The sequence below is a fragment of the Aspergillus sydowii genome (assembly GCF_001890705.1).
Source record: "Aspergillus sydowii CBS 593.65 unplaced genomic scaffold ASPSYscaffold_2, whole genome shotgun sequence".
Taxonomy (NCBI): domain Eukaryota; kingdom Fungi; phylum Ascomycota; class Eurotiomycetes; order Eurotiales; family Aspergillaceae; genus Aspergillus; species Aspergillus sydowii.
Window position 1 is genome coordinate 1561296 of NW_024467860.1, and position 19209 is coordinate 1580504.

A 19209-nucleotide genomic window follows, 5' to 3' on the forward strand; every position below is an offset into this window, starting at 1 on the left:
GCGAGAGTTAGTCAACAAAGCCAGGTTGGCGGTGGTGGAAGCAGGAGAAAAAACTGTTTCTGTTTCAACGAGAAGCACCTGGGACATACGCACCTTCTTGCAAGGGGGAAGCGAGAAATCACAGATAGGAGGCTCTCCAGGAGGTCCAGATGATGAATTCCCGCCCTCGTCGCAGGAGCCGGTGGCCGTCGTAACCCCCTTTGGGTCTAGTAAGTGGGTCACGTGCCCCGCTCGTTTCATGTCTGTTTCTTTTTAGAGGCCCGGACTTGTGGTTTGCATATCAATCAAGCACACGGCCTTGCAGGGAGACGGTCAACAGATTGGATATTTGTCCCAACTTCATGGGGCATCAGCTCCAGCAGTCGTGGCGCTGCAGCTGCATTCCGAGCATTGTACAGAGCGTGCGTCCTATGTTTGGAAATCCCTTAGGACAGGAGAACGTGGAGCTCCACTCTCCGCAGGTCAAATTTGAAAGCGGCATAACTTTTATTGCTGGACCATCGCCTGATCATGGAGGCGGGAGGCATCAGCGATGATGAAATCTCTCTTACATCGACTGTTGAGAGTGAACAACAGTCTGAATATGATGTCGAGACGATCTTGGCAGAGGAAGAGTTCCCGGATGGCATGAGATTTCTCGTTCGGTGGCTTGGCTACTCTCTTGATAGATGTACTTGGGAACCTGCAGGAAACTTCAACTTCGGCGAGACATTACAGGATTGGGAGCGGAAAAAGCAGCAAATTTCCGAGGGAAAGGAGTCCGCCTTTGATGTAGCTGCTTGGGAGGCGAGGTTAATCCGACTCCAAGAGGAAAGGGATGAGAGAAAGCGCAAAAGATTGGTAAAACGGCGGAAACTCTCAGAATCAGAGGCCAACTCAACTGCTGTCAAGCGTGCCCCAATTATCCGAAGGACGAATTCAGATAAAGGCTCGAGCGGCTCGACTTCGCGCCAGCCCGGGCCAGCTCCCAGATCACTCTTTCAAGATGGGGTTCACCCAGCCAGACAAGGACTGTTGGGGTCATCAGCTCAACGGTTGCCGCCAGTTCTTTTTGGACCCAGCCAATCCACGCCGGATTCATCCCGGCCTAAGAAGCCCAGTGGCACTGATAAACCCAAACTGTTCAAAAACCTGTCGACGAAGTGGAGATATGAGAAATTAGGAAGAACTGAGCCAGCACCAGATATGAACCAGCTGGACCTCAGGCGGCCAGCCGAGTGGGCTTCAATATCGACTGGCGATATTACGCAACTTGGCCCCTCTCGTCTAGTAACAGATATCGCTGATGATAGTCGAACGGAGCACACCTCTAATGGTCCTTTGGACTTGCCCCGATCATCTCATCGCTATCAAAGATCCCCGGATACTCCATCCATTGCAAACAAAAACTCGTGGAATCTGTCAGACCCTGAGCTAATCGAAAGCCGCAGCGAGCCCATCGATAATATAGCCACTCACCATGGCTCCGCCAAGCCTGCGAGCGAATTTAACTTGAAGTTTCCCGCTAGGAAACCTAACAGCACATCTAAGTTCTTACATTCCGGGCGTTGGTGGAACCGCGGGGAACTGTATGTCACGATCTACCTTGGCCCAGAAAAGCTGGAAATTGGTGATGTTAGATTATGCGGCATACCCTTCGAGAAGGCGAGGGGAATCTTTAAGATGAAGGTAGGAAAAGTAATTGAGTTGTGGTTCAAGGATCTATGTACTCTGGATGATTATAATTCCCTTTGCCAAGGTGTAAGTCCCAATAAAAACGAAATTATTCTGTGATTTCTACTCCCAATATACCACATCAGGTCACTAACACTACACAATCTACCAGATGCCAAGCCAAAAAATTGCGAATGGATGGGTCGAGGGCTTCGATGACACCGAACCTACGCTTCGCAGAGCAGCTATGTCGCTTTGGCAAGCAAATCAGGTTGCAATAGCACATATCAACCACGGCAGGTGGGATGAAATACTGCTTGCATACCCTCCCGGTTCTCCAGATTTCAACTTCCTTGATGCCGACGCCTCTTGGTCCGAGAGAGGATACCTTCACCTTACTCTTAGGGACCCTCTAGGACCTATGGCGAGGTTAAATTCAGGCGCGAAAATTTACCCTCATTTGAGGGAAATGAATAACACTTCTACTGGTGGTAACCTTCGGCCAGTTAATGTGCCAAGTGGTGTGAAACCGTCGCGCAGCATCGGCGTCGCACAAGAAAATACCAAACCCTCTACAAGTCTTCCTACACTCGACCTTCAGGATACATCAATTTATACGCCACTCTCCTCCTCGAACTCGCCCACAACTTCGATCGTATCCAGTAAGTCGGCTGTACAGAAAGCCATACCGTCCACCGAATCTATGAACCACAACGCTGGCCTTACTCAGGCCCCTGCACCAGATGGATTGAACCTTCGTACAGCTCCGGATTTGGATGAACTCCTGTATTCCAAGTTCGGCATTAGTTTTAAGAAATTGGCTACAATTAGTAACACCGATAAGCCTCAACGAGCAGAGATGTTCTTTGTCTGGTTTCCTGATGATTCGGAGCTCGTCAGAAATGAGAAAGAGCTAATCCTCACATTCCTAAAAAAACACACCTCCCTACTGTTCTCCAACAGCGTGGACGTGGATTGGGAAAGATTTGTTACCATGGTCAAGAAAAATACGATGCAAGGGGTTGTTCTGGTTTGTTTTCCTATTTTCCTTTATCGTATTCCACTAACAAAAAATTGTATAGTTTCATGAGTCTTTCGTTGAATACGAGACTATCCCATTTCTCAAAGAAATTCTCCGCAAGACAACCGCTTTCTGGAATATCAATATTGCTGAGCCACTTAAGTATGCTGGTCACCAAGTGCATGCCCAGCGCCTATTTCCGCATGGGGGCGTCATTCTATTAACTGAAGACTTTATGGTCCGCGAACCGGATGCTGCGACGATAATCTTGGGTTGGTTCTGCGAGTATACACGAACGAAAATTCCAGGGAACTGGAAAATAATGGTACGCCCAAATATTTCGAACTGGTTGTTGAAGCAGGTCGAAGTCAACGATACATCAAAGAAATCTTGGTACGTATTGTATACATGCACTTCCTTTCCATGAGTTACACTAATAAGGATCAGGTGGCTTGCCATTTCTCATCTACTTGGACAACTCGGATTATCCCCTGCTGACGGTCGTCTCCCAAGAATCGAGGATGACCCTAGCTTCGTCATCTCACCGTCTACACTGCCCAGATACGGCTCGCGAACTTCCGACGACTGTCCAACCATTCCTAGTAATTGCACCCAAGAACAGCGCAACACCGACCATCTTGCCGAGTTCTTCGCTGGCTGGAGTATAGTCAACGCACATCGCTTCCGCCGTTTTTCCATGATCACAGCTCTGGAGCCCCTCAAAAGATGGACAAATTGGCAACATATCGATGTCAGAAGCTCCCAGGAATTCTATCATCTTCACCAAATCGACCCTAAAAGAATACACGCCATGATCCTGCAAGAGACACAAAGTTCTTCTACCGCGGATCCTTCACGTTATACCCCACGAACCTCGATGCCATCCAGTACTCCGGCTTGTGAGCAACCATCCAGTTCGTCCGGTACGCAATCTCTTTTTCAGCACACGTACGGTCAGCCTTATCAGTGAGGAACTGGACTTACGGGCCTTCTCTGACTGTAGGTACATTACGCCATTGGCTGTAAACTGAAAGAATTTTTTTCCCTTCCGTATTATAGCCATCCCGTGCTCTACTTGGCGAGATTTATGGAAGATACCACTGCGTTCAATGAATAATGAATATTGATTATCCGGGATATCACTGTCATGTCAACATACAGTACAACTGAAGTAGAATCAAAAAGCCAATCCGCGATTTCATAAGTGCTAATAGATGGACGAAAGAAATCGTAAAAAAAAAAAAAAAAGGAAATGCGAAATGATAATATCACGCGCCCATGCTACCTAAGCCACGAGTTGTATGTAACATATTTTCGGATGTGAAGCATACATACGAACGCCTCGATACAGGATATAAAAGAGACACAAGGTATTCACATTCACGACCCAGTCGCCTTACTCCGATACTCCCTGAATGTAGAGATGGAAGGCACATCTTCAAACCCAGTTGCCTGAGAGTTCGCACGCCTCTCCTTTGACTTCTTCTGCTGCACTTTCTCTTCCCATCGATCTTCTTCAGCGGCGATTATAGAGTGAAAGCGCCCTCCCTGACCGCGGCCGAGGTACACGGGCTTCTCATTGCGCTCTGCGACGGGTTCTGTTACGAGGACGAATTTCACACTCGACCCAGGGGTTTCGAACATTGCATCGCTAAGGATGGTTTCCATCTCTGTGCGGAGTGCACGCGCTCCCGTGCCCATTGTGAAAGCGTTCGCAGCGATCTTATGAAGAGCGGGCGTTGTGAAGCGGAGCTCGATACCCGATAGGGAAAAGAGTGTTGTGTATTGGGCGACTAGGGAGTTACGGGGCTCCGTGAGGATTCGGACAAGTAAAGGTTGACTCAGAGCGGATAGGGCGGCGTTGACCGGGATGCGACCAACGAGCTCGGGGATGAAACCGTAGTTTTGGAGATCTGTAGGGCTAAGCAAATCCAAAGCGTTGAAGTACGTTGGTTCGGCCTCGGGCGATAAGGCTGATGGGGGTGTAAAAAATGGGAGATGCTTTTTGTAGAGGGTCTCCTCTTCGGACCCGGGGAGTATGGGAATAGGCTGGTTAGTTGTAGGGTCAGAATGTGAGCGTTCGGTGGAGGTTTGAGCTGGCGTCCGAACTGGTTGGCCGAAACCCATGGAGCCTCGAGATATTCGGTCCATGACGACCTTGTGCAGTCCAACAAATGCGCCGGAGCATACAAACAAAATATTGTCGGTGCGAACGTTGTAGACCTCGCCCTTGTGCGGCATGTTTCCGCCACTCGGAGGCGTAAAGGGAGAATTCCCTAGTGGGTTATTCGAAGGATATGGCGAAGAGCTTGGTGTGCCGTTGATACGAGGAGCATTGCGTTCTTGCTTTGCCTGTACTTGCACCGTCGTACCCTCGATTATCTTGAGGAGAGCTTGCTGTACTCCCTCGCCACTTACATCTTTACCATGGCTGACCTTTGCAGCTGCAAGCTTATCTATCTCGTCCAGAACAATTATTCCGCGTTCCGCTTGTTCGACGTCATAATTTGCAGCAGCCAATAACCTATGCACACATACTTCTGCATCTTCGCCAATATAACCGGCTTGTGTAAAAGGAGTGCAGTCGGAGATACTAAATGGAACCGACAATACCCTGGCCAATGTCTTTGCCATCAACGTCTTCCCGACGCCGGACGGCCCTAGAAGAAGTACATTGGATTTCTCGAGCTGTAGTTGTGATGATTCGTCCAGCTCTGCCTTGTCTGCGCCCAGGCGGGGTGGTGGTGGTGGTGGTTCAGGCCCGGTGGACAGGTAGGTAGTGCGTTGCTGGCCTGGAAATTCGTCTGAAAGGTTATATCAGTAATTTATTCATGCGAAGATATCCCTCAATTGTCGCCGACAGGCGCAAGGCTTACCTTCAACGGGATGGTGTTCAACCGATTCCCTGCGCGCACGCTTGGCAAGTAGTTCTTCAGCTTCTTCCTGGCGTCTTTGGAGCTCTTGCACCCGTTGGTAGTGATTATATACGGCAACACTCAGTATCTTCTTTGCACGGTCCTGACCGACAACGAATTGATCCAAATACTGCTTCAGTGTCTTTGGGGTAATCCGAGGAGCTCCAAATGCTGGAGTGGACCCCAGCGGGCCAGCTGTGGGAAGGCCGGGCTCGTAGACGCCGGAGAAGGGTTGATTTGTGAAATCAGATCTGTCGAACTGCGTGAAGGTAGGGAAGGACCTTGATGAGCTCGAAAACCCGCGGCGCGCATACAACGGACGAAGGGCGAGAGGGCGCCGACAGCGGAGGACGCAGTATCGGTGCGGTGCGGGCGGCCGACAAGGCCATGACGGCAGCCGCAGCATGAGGGGCGCTGCGGTTGCAATAATCAGCTAAGGTCGAGAGCAGGGTTTATTCAGGCACCCAAACTGTGACTTGTAAGAGAACAAGGGAAAGCCCAGAAAACGGAGGAAGGAGACAGAGGAGATGGCAAGCCGGTGAGGAGGTCGTGAGATAAGATCCCATCGGTCAATCACCCGCCCCGTCATAATGCGCCGCCCTGAGCTCCCCCGCTTTTGGGCCGATCTACAAATCACACCACATGACGGCTACAATCATTGTATAAATATTGGGTTGGGATTTTTGATCTTCTCCTTTCATTTTGCTATCAGATCTGACCTTCATTAGATTCCTATCCAGTCGAGTTTGATCAGTTTTGCTCAATTTCTTTCAGGTGGAATGCGATTTTGCTGGCCGCTATCACTGCCGAGGCTCTCGCCAATTGCACTCAGGACCAACGCTCCCTTGGTTCTCCCATATTGAAGGGCAAAGCCATTTCTCATACCTACTTTGGCTCTGTGCCTTTCTGGTGTTGGCGAGCAGGTGTTCTCCGACCTCGAGGGATAAAGATGGTTTTCATTAGCTAGTTGTTCCAACCACAACGGGTCCTCGGGACAGTTCCCACAACGGACAGAATATCACCGCGCACCAAGCATATTGTCTGTCACGGATTATGATACCAGTATCATTGGACGCAGCACCCTGGTGATGCAACCCCGTCTCGGAAGGCAGACACAATTTTGCGTATATTGCCTTCGCGCCAGATTGTTCACTTGTTCGTCTTGAATGCGGGCTGATGCTCCATTGTCTGGGAAATGAACCCCCGCAAGGCTGCCCATCGATTTGACACTGAGTCGGCGGCCGGTTCTGAGCTCGGAGCAGGCGCTGCTTGAATGTTCGACATTTGCGCCATATTCTTCGCAAACCGATCTCGCTCTGTTTTTTCAAGTTTCTCCTTGCGTTTCATGGCACCTGGTCTGTGCTTCAAAGTCTTTTGTTTGATGATGTTAACTTGACTGGAATCGTTGGGGTCCGTCTCGGCTTCAGGTAAGGCATCGGCTAGCGATTCAAGGTTGGCAACAAGTTTCTTGGAGGCTCGGCGGCGTTTGTTCGATTTGGCAGAGTTCTTCTCAATTTTCGATACAAAGCTTGAGTGCTTAATCAAGCGCTTATCCTTCTTCGTCGTCCGAAAGTCGTCGTCGAACAGCGAGAGCTTAGGGAGAGCGACTCCGCTGCCCGCACCAGGCTTGCTCCGATGCGTCTGCTTTTTTACCGATCGGACGGGAGCCTGCTCATTGCGCAATAGTGAGACGACTGCTCGCCAAAGAATTACGGGTAAAAGGTCAGCTTACCATTCTGTTTGAGGTACCGCAAACTCCGACTGACTTCCCGCGACTTTCAGACTTTGAACGGCCCGAAGAAGAAACCTAAGAAAAACCCGATCAGGATTAGACCACCTCCAAAATCACTCACGGCTGCCCACCGCCTACGGTTTGCCGGTACTGGACGTACTTGACACCCCGCAGCACGTGAGTAGCATTTGCCTCTTCGGTCTTCTTCCACCTTCAGGACCGGACCGGGAACGATCCTCCGCTCTCAACCTGGACCCTACGACGGTATTGCCTATTATCGCCTTCCCGGTGAGTCCAACAAGCTAAATCTCCACAGATTCAACGTCATTTCGTGGGATCCCGACATTTGATCGCCTGCTTTCCTGCCTGTTTGACTGTTCCCCCTGGGGCGAACCAAGATCCACATTAACTACTAGATAATCATCCGGAGCAGCGCCGAATTATCATCCACGGTTTGGAGTCGCCTTCACTCTGCGTTTTCGTGATTGCCACCGAGATTCCACAAATTTTTTTGAATGCGTCTTCTGTGTCGTCAATCTCGTTTCAGCATCCTCTCTGCAAAACCAATACTACCTCGGCTTTGGCGGACTAATCAATTCCCCTCCATTCAAATACTTCACAGTTCCCTGTCCCACTCAACGTCATTCAAGCACCTGCGGTTTATCCCGTCTCGAGACTTTTCGACCGCAGAGTTATCTTTTTCACCCGTATCTATCACAAACACAGCCAGGATGGGTTCTCTCGGACAATACCAGCAAAAGCACAAGGTGACTGTGGTGGGTTCAGGTAACTGGTATGTATAATGAGATTTGATACGCCCCAATCTACCTCGCCACGTTTGTACTGACAGCGAACAAGGGGCACCGCCATCGCCAAAATCGTCGCCGAGAATACTGCTAGCAACCCCGCCATCTTCGAGAAGGATGTTCAAATGTGGGTTTACGAAGAAAAGGTCGAAATTTCGAAGTCGTCCAAACATTACGACCCCGCTTCTCCCCTCTGCCAGGGCCCTCAGAACTTGACCGATGTCATTAACCAGACGCACGAGAATATCAAATACCTTCAAGGGATTGCGCTGCCAAAAAACCTGATTGCCAACCCTTCGCTAGTGGATGCAGTTCGTGACAGCACCATTCTTGTCTTCAACCTGCCACATCAGTTTATCGTCAATATCTGTGGGCAGATCAAGGGCAAGATCCTTCCCTACGCTCGTGGAGTTTCTTGCATCAAGGGCGTGGATGTGAATGAGGAGGGAGCCCACCTTTTCTCTGAAACCATTGGCAAAATCCTCGGAATCTACTGTGGCGCGCTCTCTGGGGCCAACATTGCCAGTGAAGTCGGCCAGGAGAAGTGGTCTGAGTCGAGCATCGGCTATGACCCTCCGCATTTCGACTCTAAGGCTCCCACGCCGGCTCGTTCACCTTCAGGATCTACCGAAAATATCGTGCACTATGAGCACAAGGATGTTTCAGGACAACTGTCGAAGGTGAAACTACAGGCTCTACCCTCTGAGTACCCGCCAGTCGACCATGTCGTTCTCAAGGCGCTTTTCCACCGTCCTTATTTCCACATCAGTGTTGTAAGTGATGTTGCCGGTGTATCATTGGGAGGCGCTCTCAAAAACGTCGTCGCTGTTGCTGCGGGTTGGGTTATAGGCAAGGGATGGGGAGACAACGCAAAGGCCGCAATCATGCGAGTTGGCCTTTTGGAGATGGTGAAGTTCGGTGAACGATTCTTTGGAGCAACTATCAATACGAAGACTTTCACTGAAGAGAGTGCCGGTGTTGCGGATATGATTACCAGCTGCAGTGGCGGACGAAACTTCCGCTGTGCCAAGCTCAGTGTTGAGAGGAACCAGTCGATTGAACAGGTGGAGGAGACAGAGTTGAACGGTCAAAAGCTGCAAGGCACGTTGACTGCACTCGAGGTCAACAGTTTCCTGAAAAAGCAAGGCCTAGAAGAAGAGTTCCCACTCTTCACTGCCGTTTACCGTAAGTATTCACCTTTCCCTTGGGAATCTTCTATTTTTCAATATTCTTACAATTTTGCAGGGGTTCTCCAAGGCAACATGACTATTGACGAGATTCCATCTTTCATTGAGCGGTAAATAGGTCCTAAAAATAAAAGCCCCTTTGGTTTGCGTCGATGATTAATTTTGGAATCTGTTTTCCATTTTGACAGCAAGCCGATCTCAACTGCATTTTCTGGATCGGATAGTTCGGAAAACAATGATACGGAGCAGTCGGATATGAGCGCTAAGCTGTGAACTATTTGGTTTCTGTTGTTTCGGTATAGACGGATGCACAATGTTGGGGAGGATATAGACGGATACGACATGATGTGGAATTGTTTTGCACATATAGACTTGGACTTTGATAGACTTATGCCATTTACCTGTTTCCTGCAAATCTTGCTCACACTAGTCGTCAGAACCTCGCTGAAAAGTGCCACTGCGGAACCCCATCCTCCGCGCAGAGAGGAGAATCAGGGTCTAGGCCAGGGCGGGGCCTGAATGGATGATGTCACCCTCCGCGGGGTTATCGACCTCAAGGTAACTCGAATTTACCAGGAACCGGTTCTATCCTTGCACATCTCCTCTTCCCTATATATTCTCTGCTGGCCCTCTTGCACCCCGAGTCTGTCGGGAATTGTGAGAAGTGCCAAATAGCAGTCACCCCATTCATCCGCATCTTCGCAACAGCAATTCTCCAAATCCCCATCTCGGAGCAGGGTCGACCAAAGCTACGGAATATTCTGAGACCTTTGTACCATTTAAAATGATTCAAGAAACATTTTACCTACTGCCTCTGAAAGATGATGGCTCGCCAGATGTACCCGGGGGTTATATCTATCTTCCGCCGCCGGACAGTCCCAAGTACTCGCTCCGCTTCCTTATTGAAGGCAGCAGCTCAATTTGTAGGGACGGAACCCTTTGGGTGAACATCCCTGAGAATGGTCAGTCATTCGGTCGTAAGGTCTTTCGGGCTTTCAAGTGAGCTATTTCTTCTTCCTTTGCTGGTGCGCCAATTTCTGACACGGCGGTTCCAGGTTATCGCCAGATTTCAGCAGAAACATTCAGATCGATGTACCCGTCACCCGCCCTGGATCGTTTGAATTCTATGTGACCTACTCGCCTCTCCCAGAATTTAGCATATCTCCTGGCCGGGCCCCGGAATCCACAAGGACACCCACACATTATATCGATGTCGCTCCAAAGCTTAGCCTCGGCAGCCAAACTATACCCCTTAATGCCCTGTCGATATTTTCCGTGCATGCAAAATTCATGGGCAAATACCCTCAAGACTGGAACAAGTACCTTAGTAGCATCTCTCGACGGAAGTACAATATGGTCCACTTCACACCTCTAATGAAGAGAGGGTCATCGAACTCACCGTACAGTATTTTTGATCAGCTGGAGTTTGACGATGGCGCATTCCCGAACGGAGAGAAAGACGTCCAAAAGCTAATCAAAAGTATGGAGGAGGAACACTCGCTTCTTTCGCTCACTGATGTTGTTTGGAACCACACTGCCAATAATAGCAAATGGCTAGAGGAACACCCCGAAGCTGGCTACAGTGTTGAAACTGCACCTTGGCTTGAGGCAGCTTTGGAATTAGATACTGCCTTATTGAAATTCGGGCAGGATTTGCAGAAATATGGTTTGCCCGCTGAAATTGCAACTGCTGATGACTTGACGACCGTTATGAACGGGGTAGAAGAACATGTCATTGAAGACCTTCGTCTATGGGAGTTCTACGTCGTTGACATAGAAGCTAACGCACGAAAAGTATTGGATGAGTGGAAAGCATCAAAGCCCATTGATCTGGGAAGCGGGCGATGGGCGCAGCTTGGCCTCGAAAACTACGCGAAGTGGTCTCTAGAAAAGCAGACGAGTTTCATCCGCCAGAACGGAATTCCGACTGCAAAACAAGTCCTCGGGAGATACGGTCGAAGTATCGATGTCCAGCTTGGCGCGGCCATTTCTACTGCGTTGTTCGGCCAATTCGACTCGACGTCTTCGGACCTTGCTCCTATTGAAAACTCGCTTCGCAACCTGCTTGACGTAGTCAACGTGCCATTTTACGAGGAGTACAATTCAGATTTGTCCACTATCATGGATCAACTTTTTAATCGTATCAAGTACCTGAGGATTGAAGATCACGGGCCCAAACTTGGGCCTGTGACGACAGAGTGCCCTCTGATAGAGTCGTACTTTACAAGACTGCCTCTAAACGAGGTCACTAAGAAGCATAATCCAAAGGCATTGGCACTGGCGAACAATGGCTGGATTTGGAACGCGGATGCTATGCGTGACAACGCTGGGCCGGACTCACGAGCATATCTGCGGCGAGAAGTGATTGTTTGGGGCGACTGCGTCAAACTACGTTATGGAAGCGGCCCCGAGGACAATCCCTTCCTATGGGGATTTATGACCAGATACACGCGCTTGATGGCCAAGTACTTCTCCGGTTTCCGAATCGATAATTGTCATTCAACGCCTCTAGTTGTCGCAGAGTATTTGATTGACGAGGCACGAAAGGTCCGCCCCGACCTTGCAATCTTTGCCGAACTTTTTACCGGGTCTGAGGAGGCCGATTATATATTCGTCAAGCGGCTTGGTATCAATGCACTCATCCGTGAGGCTATGCAGGCCTGGAGTACAGAAGAGCTGAGCCGGTTGGTGCACCGTCATGGTGGCCGCCCCATCGGTAGTTTTGAACTGGATCTACCCTCACCAGGCCAAGATTTTTCAAAGTCCCAATCCAGTTGCAGAGAGACGGAAACAATTCGCAGTATCCGTCCGATTCCTGTTCCTGCACTGTTCATGGATTGCACCCATGACAATGAAATGCCAGCCCAGAAGCGCACCGCGAAAGATACACTTCCAAACGCTGCCCTTGTTGCAATGTGTGACTCGGCAATTGGAAGTGTTATGGGTTATGATGAGATCTATCCTAAAATAGTAGACCTTGTACACGAAACCCGCTTGTACTCTTATTCTGATCTCCCGGAGTCTCCGACTATTGACGAACTGGTCAATCTCAAAGGAATATGTGGTTTAAAGCGGCTACTCAATGAACTTCACACCAAGATGGGTCAGGAAGGGTATGCTGAGACATTTATTCATCACGAGGGTGAATATATCACAGTCCACAGGGTCCATCCACAAAATCGGAAAGGCATATTTTTAATTGCGCATACGGCTTTTCCTGGTCAAAACGATGGTTCCTTCCTTGCCCCTACCCGCCTCGCTGCTACTAAAGTCAAGCCTATCGGTACATGGCTTCTTAAAGCCCAGGAAGAAGATAGCGACAAAGATCATGCTCTCGCCGACACAACTTATCTTCAAGGATTGCCCAGTCGGGTTCAAAGAATTGACGGGACTAGAGTCGACGAGAATAACGGAGATACCACAATATCAGTCCTGGATACATTCATTCCGGGGTCTATTGCTCTTTTTGAGACATCCATTCCGATATTTGAGCACCCCGATGAGTTAAGCAATGACAAAATCACCGAAGGTGCAGATGAAGCGTTTTCCGAATTAAATTTGGTTGATTTGAACTTTGTGCTATACCGTTGCGAAGCTGAAGAACGTGATTCATGTGGCGGTCAAGATGGAGTATATGACATTCCCAACCATGGTCCACTGATCTATGCTGGCCTTCAGGGCTGGTGGAGTGTTCTTGAAGATATCATTAGGTATAACAGCCTGGGGCATCCACTCTGCGATCATCTTAGGCAAGGTCAGTGGGCCCTTGACTATATTGTCAAGCGGTTGTCAAAGATGGGAGAGGATCCAGAGTTTACTGCTCTACAGCGTCCAGCTAGGTGGTTGGAGTCAAAGTTCCAGGCTGTCCGCGGCTTACCAAGTTTTCTGCTACCTCGCTACTTCGCCATCATTATCCAGACTGCGTATGTGGCTGCCTGGAACAGAGGAATACAACTCCTTGGAGACGATGTGCGGGTAGGTCAAGTTTTTATCCAACAGCTAGCCATGGTGAGTGTGCAGCAGACTGGATATGTAAATTCAGCATCTCTATGGCCTGTGAAACGAGTCCCAAGTCTTGCAGCTGGCTTGCCACATTTCGCAACGGACTGGGCTAGATGTTGGGGTCGCGATGTTTTTATCTCCCTCAGAGGCTTGCTTCTATGCACCGGAAGATTTGATGACGCCAAAGAGCATATTCTTGCTTTCGCCAGTGTACTCAAACATGGGATGATTCCTAACCTACTCAGCAGCGGTAAGCTACCGCGATATAACTCACGCGATTCCATATGGTTCTTGCTACAGGCCATCCAAGACTACACAAAGATGGCACCTAATGGTCTCGAACTCCTGAACGAGAAGACTCCCAGGCGGTTCCTGCCATACGATGACACATGGTTTCCATTTGACGATCCCAGGGCGTATTCGCAGAGCTCAACAGTCGTGGATGTGATCCAAGAAGTATTCCAACGCCACGCACATGGACTCTCCTTTCGCGAGTATAACGCGGGCTCAGATCTCGATGTGCAAATGCAACCTGAAGGGTTCCAAATTGATATCAATGTGGATTGGGAAACAGGGTTAATCTTTGGTGGCAGTCAGTTTAACTGCGGAACATGGCAGGACAAGATGGGAGAAAGTGATAAAGCCGGCAACAAGGGAGTACCCGGTACCCCTCGGGATGGTGCCGCCATTGAAATCACCGGGCTGGTGTACAGTGCTTTAACATGGGTCACAAGCCTTTACGAACAGGGGCTTTACCCATATGATAAGGTGGCTATCGAAAATGGCAAGACTATCACATTCAAAGACTGGGCCGCCAAAATCAAAACCAACTTCGAGCGTTGCTATTACATTCCAACGGATCCAAAGGAAGATGCTAAATATGATGTCGACTCCGGGATTGTCAATCGCCGCGGAATTTACAAAGACCTGTACAGATCCGGGAAACCCTACGAAGATTACCAGCTCCGGTCCAACTTCCCAATTGCCATGGTTGTGTCATCCGATCTTTTTGAACCATCGAAAGCGTTGGCGGCACTTGCTCTTGCAGACTCTGTTCTTGTAGGGCCCATTGGTATGGCCACTCTTGATCCGTCCGATTTGAACTATCGGCCAGACTATAACAACTCGGAGGACTCCACCGACTTCGCGACATCCAAAGGCAGAAATTATCACCAAGGCCCAGAATGGGTATGGCAACGCGGGTACTTCCTTCGTGCACTTCTACACTTTGATCTTGCCCGGCGGAAGTCCGCAGACGAGAGAACGGAATCATTCCAGCAGGTGACCAGAAGGTTAGAAGCTTGTAAACAAGCGTTGAGGGGCAGTCCATGGAAGGGACTCACGGAGTTGACAAACAGAAATGGCTATCATTGTGCAGACTCGGTATGTTTATGATTCCTCCGCAGAGTTTCGTTGAGATCTTTGGATAAATAAGGCTAACAACTCTGACATTATAGTCGCCAACCCAAGCATGGTCCGCTGGTTGCTTGCTCGACCTTTATTATGACGCTTCACGATATATCTAGCATTTTGTCCTTTCTTGAAGAGTATATAAGCATATGGTTAGCAATTGTCAAGACCGCAGCATATAGAACGTACATGGTAAATCACTTAGTATAAACTCGTGCTTACCGTCAGTTTCTGTTAACAATTTTTCAATAATTCGTCTCTTATTAACGCGGTTTCCAACGACAACTTGCAGTCGCGTTGCATAACACTTGCATAAGTTATAAAGTCATTTGTCCTTGAATAACATCTTGCTGACTAATTATGTACATCCGCCGATCAGCAACCGTCAAGTTGAGCTTTGAACGGTAGCTAGCTTGAAAGTGATTACAAGCTCACAATAACAATTTGTTCGCGAGCACTACACTGTTGAAACTGCGCTTTATTTTTTACCCTTGAGGCCATACCCAAATACTCACAGCCAATTTATCAATTTTGCGGCCTTGCAACTCGGTGAAGGGCGCACCATCCTGCCCTGACGTCAGTTGTTGTCGACCCGATCGACCGATTCGAAAACCAGCACTTGGCGCCCAAATGCGCTGATAAATGGGCAGCCCGTTTGAGATAATACAAAGGTTAAGAGCTGATCCAGCTGTCGACAAGTCATGTCGTTCACAGAGTCTGCTCCGGCGGCAATGGTAACTGCTGTTGCTTTCGCAAATAACCACACCGGGGATGAAGGACCGCCGAACCCGACTGACCCAGTCACGGGCCAGCGAGACCTGTATACGCAGCTTATCATTAGCTTGGGTCTAGGAGTAACGGCGTGTCTATCCTTCTGCGTATGTCGATGTCTTGCGGTCTCCCAACTCTGCGCGCAAAAGCCTAGGCTAACAATTTACCGCCGAGATAGCTTCTACGGCCGAAATGGACGGAATTATACGCGGCTCGGAGGCGACAGCACCATACGGATTTAAACTTACCGGAACTTCCTGACAGTTTTTTTGGATGGGTGCCCGTGCTATACCGAATTACTGAAGAACAAGTTCTCCAGTCTGCGGGGCTGGATGCCTTCGTTGTATGTGTCGAATCTCCCTGCTCATGGTAGGATATGCTAACGGCACTCGGGGATTAGTTCCTCTCCTTCTTCCGTTTTGCGATGCGATTCCTTTTCACCATTTTTATATTATCTGCGGTCATCCTTCTCCCGATTCATTATAGCTACACCGGGAAGTTAGGCGTTGAGGACTGGGATAAGTATATCGATGTTGGCAAGGATGGGAAGAAACCATTAATCACCGACCCGCCGTATCTTTGGACATATGTGGTATTTACCTACGTATTTAGTGGTATCGCCATCTATATGCTGCTTCGCGAGACGAAGAAAATTATCCACATCAGGCAGAGATATCTCGGGGGACAAACGAGCACAACTGATCGGACAATTCGCTTATCAGGTATTCCAGCAGAAATGGGATCTGAAGAAAAAATCACAGAGTTCATCGAGGGCTTGCACATCGGGGAAGTCCAAAGTGTTACGCTTTGCCGAAATTGGAGTTCACTGGATAATTTGATTGAGCAACGATTCAAAGTGCTACGGAATCTAGAAACGGCCTGGGTCAGGTACCTGGGCTACAAGCGAGCCAGGAAGGCTGGAGATACTTTGCCCATGAGACGTCAGGAACCTGTTGACTCCAGCTTTATTTCCGAAGATGATGAAAGAATGCGACTTCTCTTGGAAAATGGACAAGACGACGCATTTAACCGAATCAAAACACGACCGACGGTACGTTTATGGTACGGTCCGTTGAAATTACGCTACCGAAAGATTGATGCCATAGACTACTACGAGGAGGCACTCCGACGACTTGATGAGCAGATTCAAAATGCGCGCCAAAAAGAGTATCCACCCACTGAGCTTGCATTCGTGACTATGAAATCCATCGCTGCAGCACAAATGCTTGTTCAGGCGATTCTCGACCCTCATCCAATGCAGCTCCTCGCTAGACTGGCACCGGCCCCGGCAGACGTTGTTTGGGGAAATACCTACCTGCCACGCTCCAGGCGAATGTTGCAGTCATGGTCTATCACCGCACTCATTTGCTTCCTCTCTGTTTTCTGGTCCGTATTACTGGTGCCCGTTGGGACCCTCCTCAAGTTGGAGACTCTCCACAAAGTGTGGCCTCAGCTGGCCGACCTTCTTGCTCGACACCCACTCGCTACATCGCTTGTCCAGACAGGTCTTCCGACCCTGGCCTTCTCTTTACTGACTGTTGCGGTGCCTTATTTATACAATTGTAAGTATTTGGTATATTCTGCTAATGTCTTTTACCTTTATTCTTCTTTCCGTGGAATCGGTATTGACTATTGCTTGCTACAGGGCTCTCAAGCCACCAAGGAATGATGTCCCGAGGGGATGTAGAACTTTCTGTTATCTCGAAGAGTTTCTTCTTCTCGTTCTTCAATCTCTTTGTGGTCTTCACCGTCATCGGTACTGTCACGAACTTTTATAGTTTTTGGGAGCGCCTTCGGGATTCCTTCAAAGACGCCACTACCATTGCGCTTGTCATCGCTGGCTCCCTAGAAGGATTGGCGCCATTCTATTACAAATTTTTAATCCTTCAAGGTTTGGGACTGTTTCCACTCCGACTTCTGGAGTTCGGGAGCGTGTTTATGTACCCTATCAACTTCTTCATGGCTAAGACGCCGCGAGATTTTGCCGACCTCTCCGCGCCCCCGACGTTCAGTTATGGGTATTCTGTTCCACAGTCAATACTTGTGCTCATCATCTGTGTGGTATACAGCGTGTTACCGAGCTCATGGTTGATCTGCTTTTTTGGGTTGATGTATTTCACGATTGGCAACTTCATCTGCAAATATCAGCTTCTATATGCCATGGACCACCGACAACACTCGACAGGCCGAGCATGGCCGATGATTTGCAATCGAGTCCTGGTCGGCTTGACGGTCTTCCAGATGGCCATGGCTGGCTTGGTTGCTGCCCGAAAAGCAATTACTCCGTCGTTACTAATTGTTCCCTTGATTGGGGCTACGATGTGGTTCAGTTACTTTTACACTCAGAGCTACGAACCACTAACTAAGTTCATTGCTTTGAAGAGCATCTACCGTGACACACCCAACTCGGGTGAGATCTCCCCCTCCCTGTCATCGACATTTTCACCACCCCCTGCTATTGATCGTGATGCGTTCCCGGTCCGGCTAGGGGGCCAGGTGATGCCGCTTAAACTGAAGAAATATATCAACCCTAGTCTCATCTTACCCCTGGACAGTGCTTGGCTCCCTGGGCGCAACCCTGTGCCTGAACTGCAGGAGGGATTTGAGCACTACCAGGACCAGAACCATGCCCCAGTCTAAGGTTCTGCCCCATGAGAGGAAAATAGGCGGAGTCTTTGCTTATAGTCCAGGCTTTTAATTTTTTTTTTTTTTTTTCTTTTTTCTTTCCATGTCTGCCTCTAGATATCCCAGTCTTTTCTAGCCAGCGTTCCAGTATACTTCGTCTTGTCTACGCAAGTGATCATCGGGCTTGGAGCTGCAAGGTATGCAGCGCGGTGTGCTGTAAATATTAATTCTACCACAATATACATGAACAGAACGACTCCAAGGTATGAGGACGCCTCATGTGAGAGCTGAACAAGATCTGCCATTGACAAAGTATGCTGGAGGGACTATGATGTATTTGGGAGGAGCACGCAGTAGCCCTGCATTAGCTGTGCATTGATCCCTCAGAAAAGGATTAGAATCCTAGAATAGACTGGAACAAGAGCTGGTTTGTGGTGTGTGGTGTCACTGGTGTGACGTGCGAGCGCCAGTTGAACGTTCTCGAAGACCTTTTTACCCTTTTTTCGCAGCTTCTCCGCGGCTCTGTTCTGTTCTTCCCCTCCTCCTCTTTCTCCAACCTTAGTCTCACAATCCGCAGTCAAATCATCATACAATCCCATTAGCTTTGGATTGCTCCCACTATCAGTCCCACAAGTGAGAATGAGTCCCTTTAGCGCCAGCTCGTGTGATATTGCCAAGTTGTGCAGCAGCTGATTGTCGTCATTCTGGAGGAGGCAGCGCAGACCCGTCTGTGCCCACGATCTCCTTCATTTTAGCTCCTCTTCCTCGTCCATCGTGGATCCGCTCCAGCCTGCGTCCTCCTGCCTTTTTTCATTCTCACTCGTCCACAAGAATAGTCTCCATATCCGCTGGACCCGGGTTTGAGTCCTCCCGCATTCACTAGCTCGACATCGCTGACCCAGCCTTGAAAACCAATTCCCTTTGGTTTTTTGCCCGTTCCCCACCGCGCTGTCGCCGGCTCCGCCCATTACGGTTTTTGACCATGTGGATCACGACAATCCGGGCTCCACCATGGGGAATTGATCCTGGGCTATGCCTGCGGGTGCCCTGTGTCGACGTCAGAAGTTCAGACCACCGGTTGTCCCAC

General features: G+C 49.3%; 6 protein-coding genes across 6 annotated transcripts; 4 read left to right on the forward strand and 2 right to left on the reverse strand.

The window, feature by feature from the left end:
• Window positions 1-510: 510 nt before the first annotated feature.
• ASPSYDRAFT_143278 (putative Chromo domain protein Chp1p) lies at window positions 511-3644 on the forward strand (the record flags this gene model as incomplete). The annotated part of the gene is made up of 4 exons (XM_040841330.1): window positions 511-1740; window positions 1826-2683; window positions 2736-3067; window positions 3122-3644. The coding sequence occupies 4 exons, from the start codon at window positions 511-513 to the stop codon at window positions 3642-3644; spliced, it is 2943 nt and encodes a 980-aa protein (XP_040706078.1).
• A 262-nt stretch (window positions 3645-3906) lies between these two features.
• On the reverse strand, window positions 3907-6281 carry ASPSYDRAFT_40907 (putative ATP-dependent Clp protease). Its single transcript, XM_040846178.1, has 2 exons — window positions 5551-6281; window positions 3907-5478 (listed from the first exon to the last, which is right to left on the reverse strand). Exons 1-2 carry the CDS (start codon window positions 5993-5995, stop codon window positions 4055-4057), a joined length of 1869 nt encoding a protein of 622 aa, XP_040706079.1. The 5' UTR covers window positions 5996-6281; the 3' UTR covers window positions 3907-4054.
• Window positions 6264-7669, reverse strand: ASPSYDRAFT_40909 (FAM207/SLX9 family protein). The gene is made up of 3 exons (XM_040846179.1): window positions 7638-7669; window positions 7322-7585; window positions 6264-7257 (listed from the first exon to the last, which is right to left on the reverse strand). Exons 2-3 carry the CDS (start codon window positions 7322-7324, stop codon window positions 6739-6741), a joined length of 522 nt encoding a protein of 173 aa, XP_040706080.1. The 5' UTR covers window positions 7325-7585; window positions 7638-7669; the 3' UTR covers window positions 6264-6738.
• ASPSYDRAFT_40910 (glycerol-3-phosphate dehydrogenase family protein) lies at window positions 7637-9583 on the forward strand. The gene is made up of 3 exons (XM_040846180.1): window positions 7637-8114; window positions 8180-9312; window positions 9373-9583. Exons 1-3 carry the CDS (start codon window positions 8053-8055, stop codon window positions 9426-9428), a joined length of 1251 nt encoding a protein of 416 aa, XP_040706081.1. The 5' UTR covers window positions 7637-8052; the 3' UTR covers window positions 9429-9583.
• A 215-nt stretch (window positions 9584-9798) lies between these two features.
• Window positions 9799-15135, forward strand: ASPSYDRAFT_635001 (putative glycogen debranching enzyme Gdb1). Its single transcript, XM_040850237.1, has 3 exons — window positions 9799-10313; window positions 10370-14699; window positions 14774-15135. Exons 1-3 carry the CDS (start codon window positions 10099-10101, stop codon window positions 14840-14842), a joined length of 4614 nt encoding a protein of 1537 aa, XP_040706082.1. The 5' UTR covers window positions 9799-10098; the 3' UTR covers window positions 14843-15135.
• A 292-nt stretch (window positions 15136-15427) lies between these two features.
• ASPSYDRAFT_85972 (putative DUF221 domain protein) lies at window positions 15428-18137 on the forward strand (the record flags this gene model as incomplete). Its single annotated transcript, XM_040851589.1, has 4 exons — window positions 15428-15604; window positions 15676-15840; window positions 15898-17059; window positions 17143-18137. 4 exons carry the CDS (start codon window positions 15428-15430, stop codon window positions 18135-18137), a joined length of 2499 nt encoding a protein of 832 aa, XP_040706083.1.
• Window positions 18138-19209: the final 1072 nt, after the last annotated feature.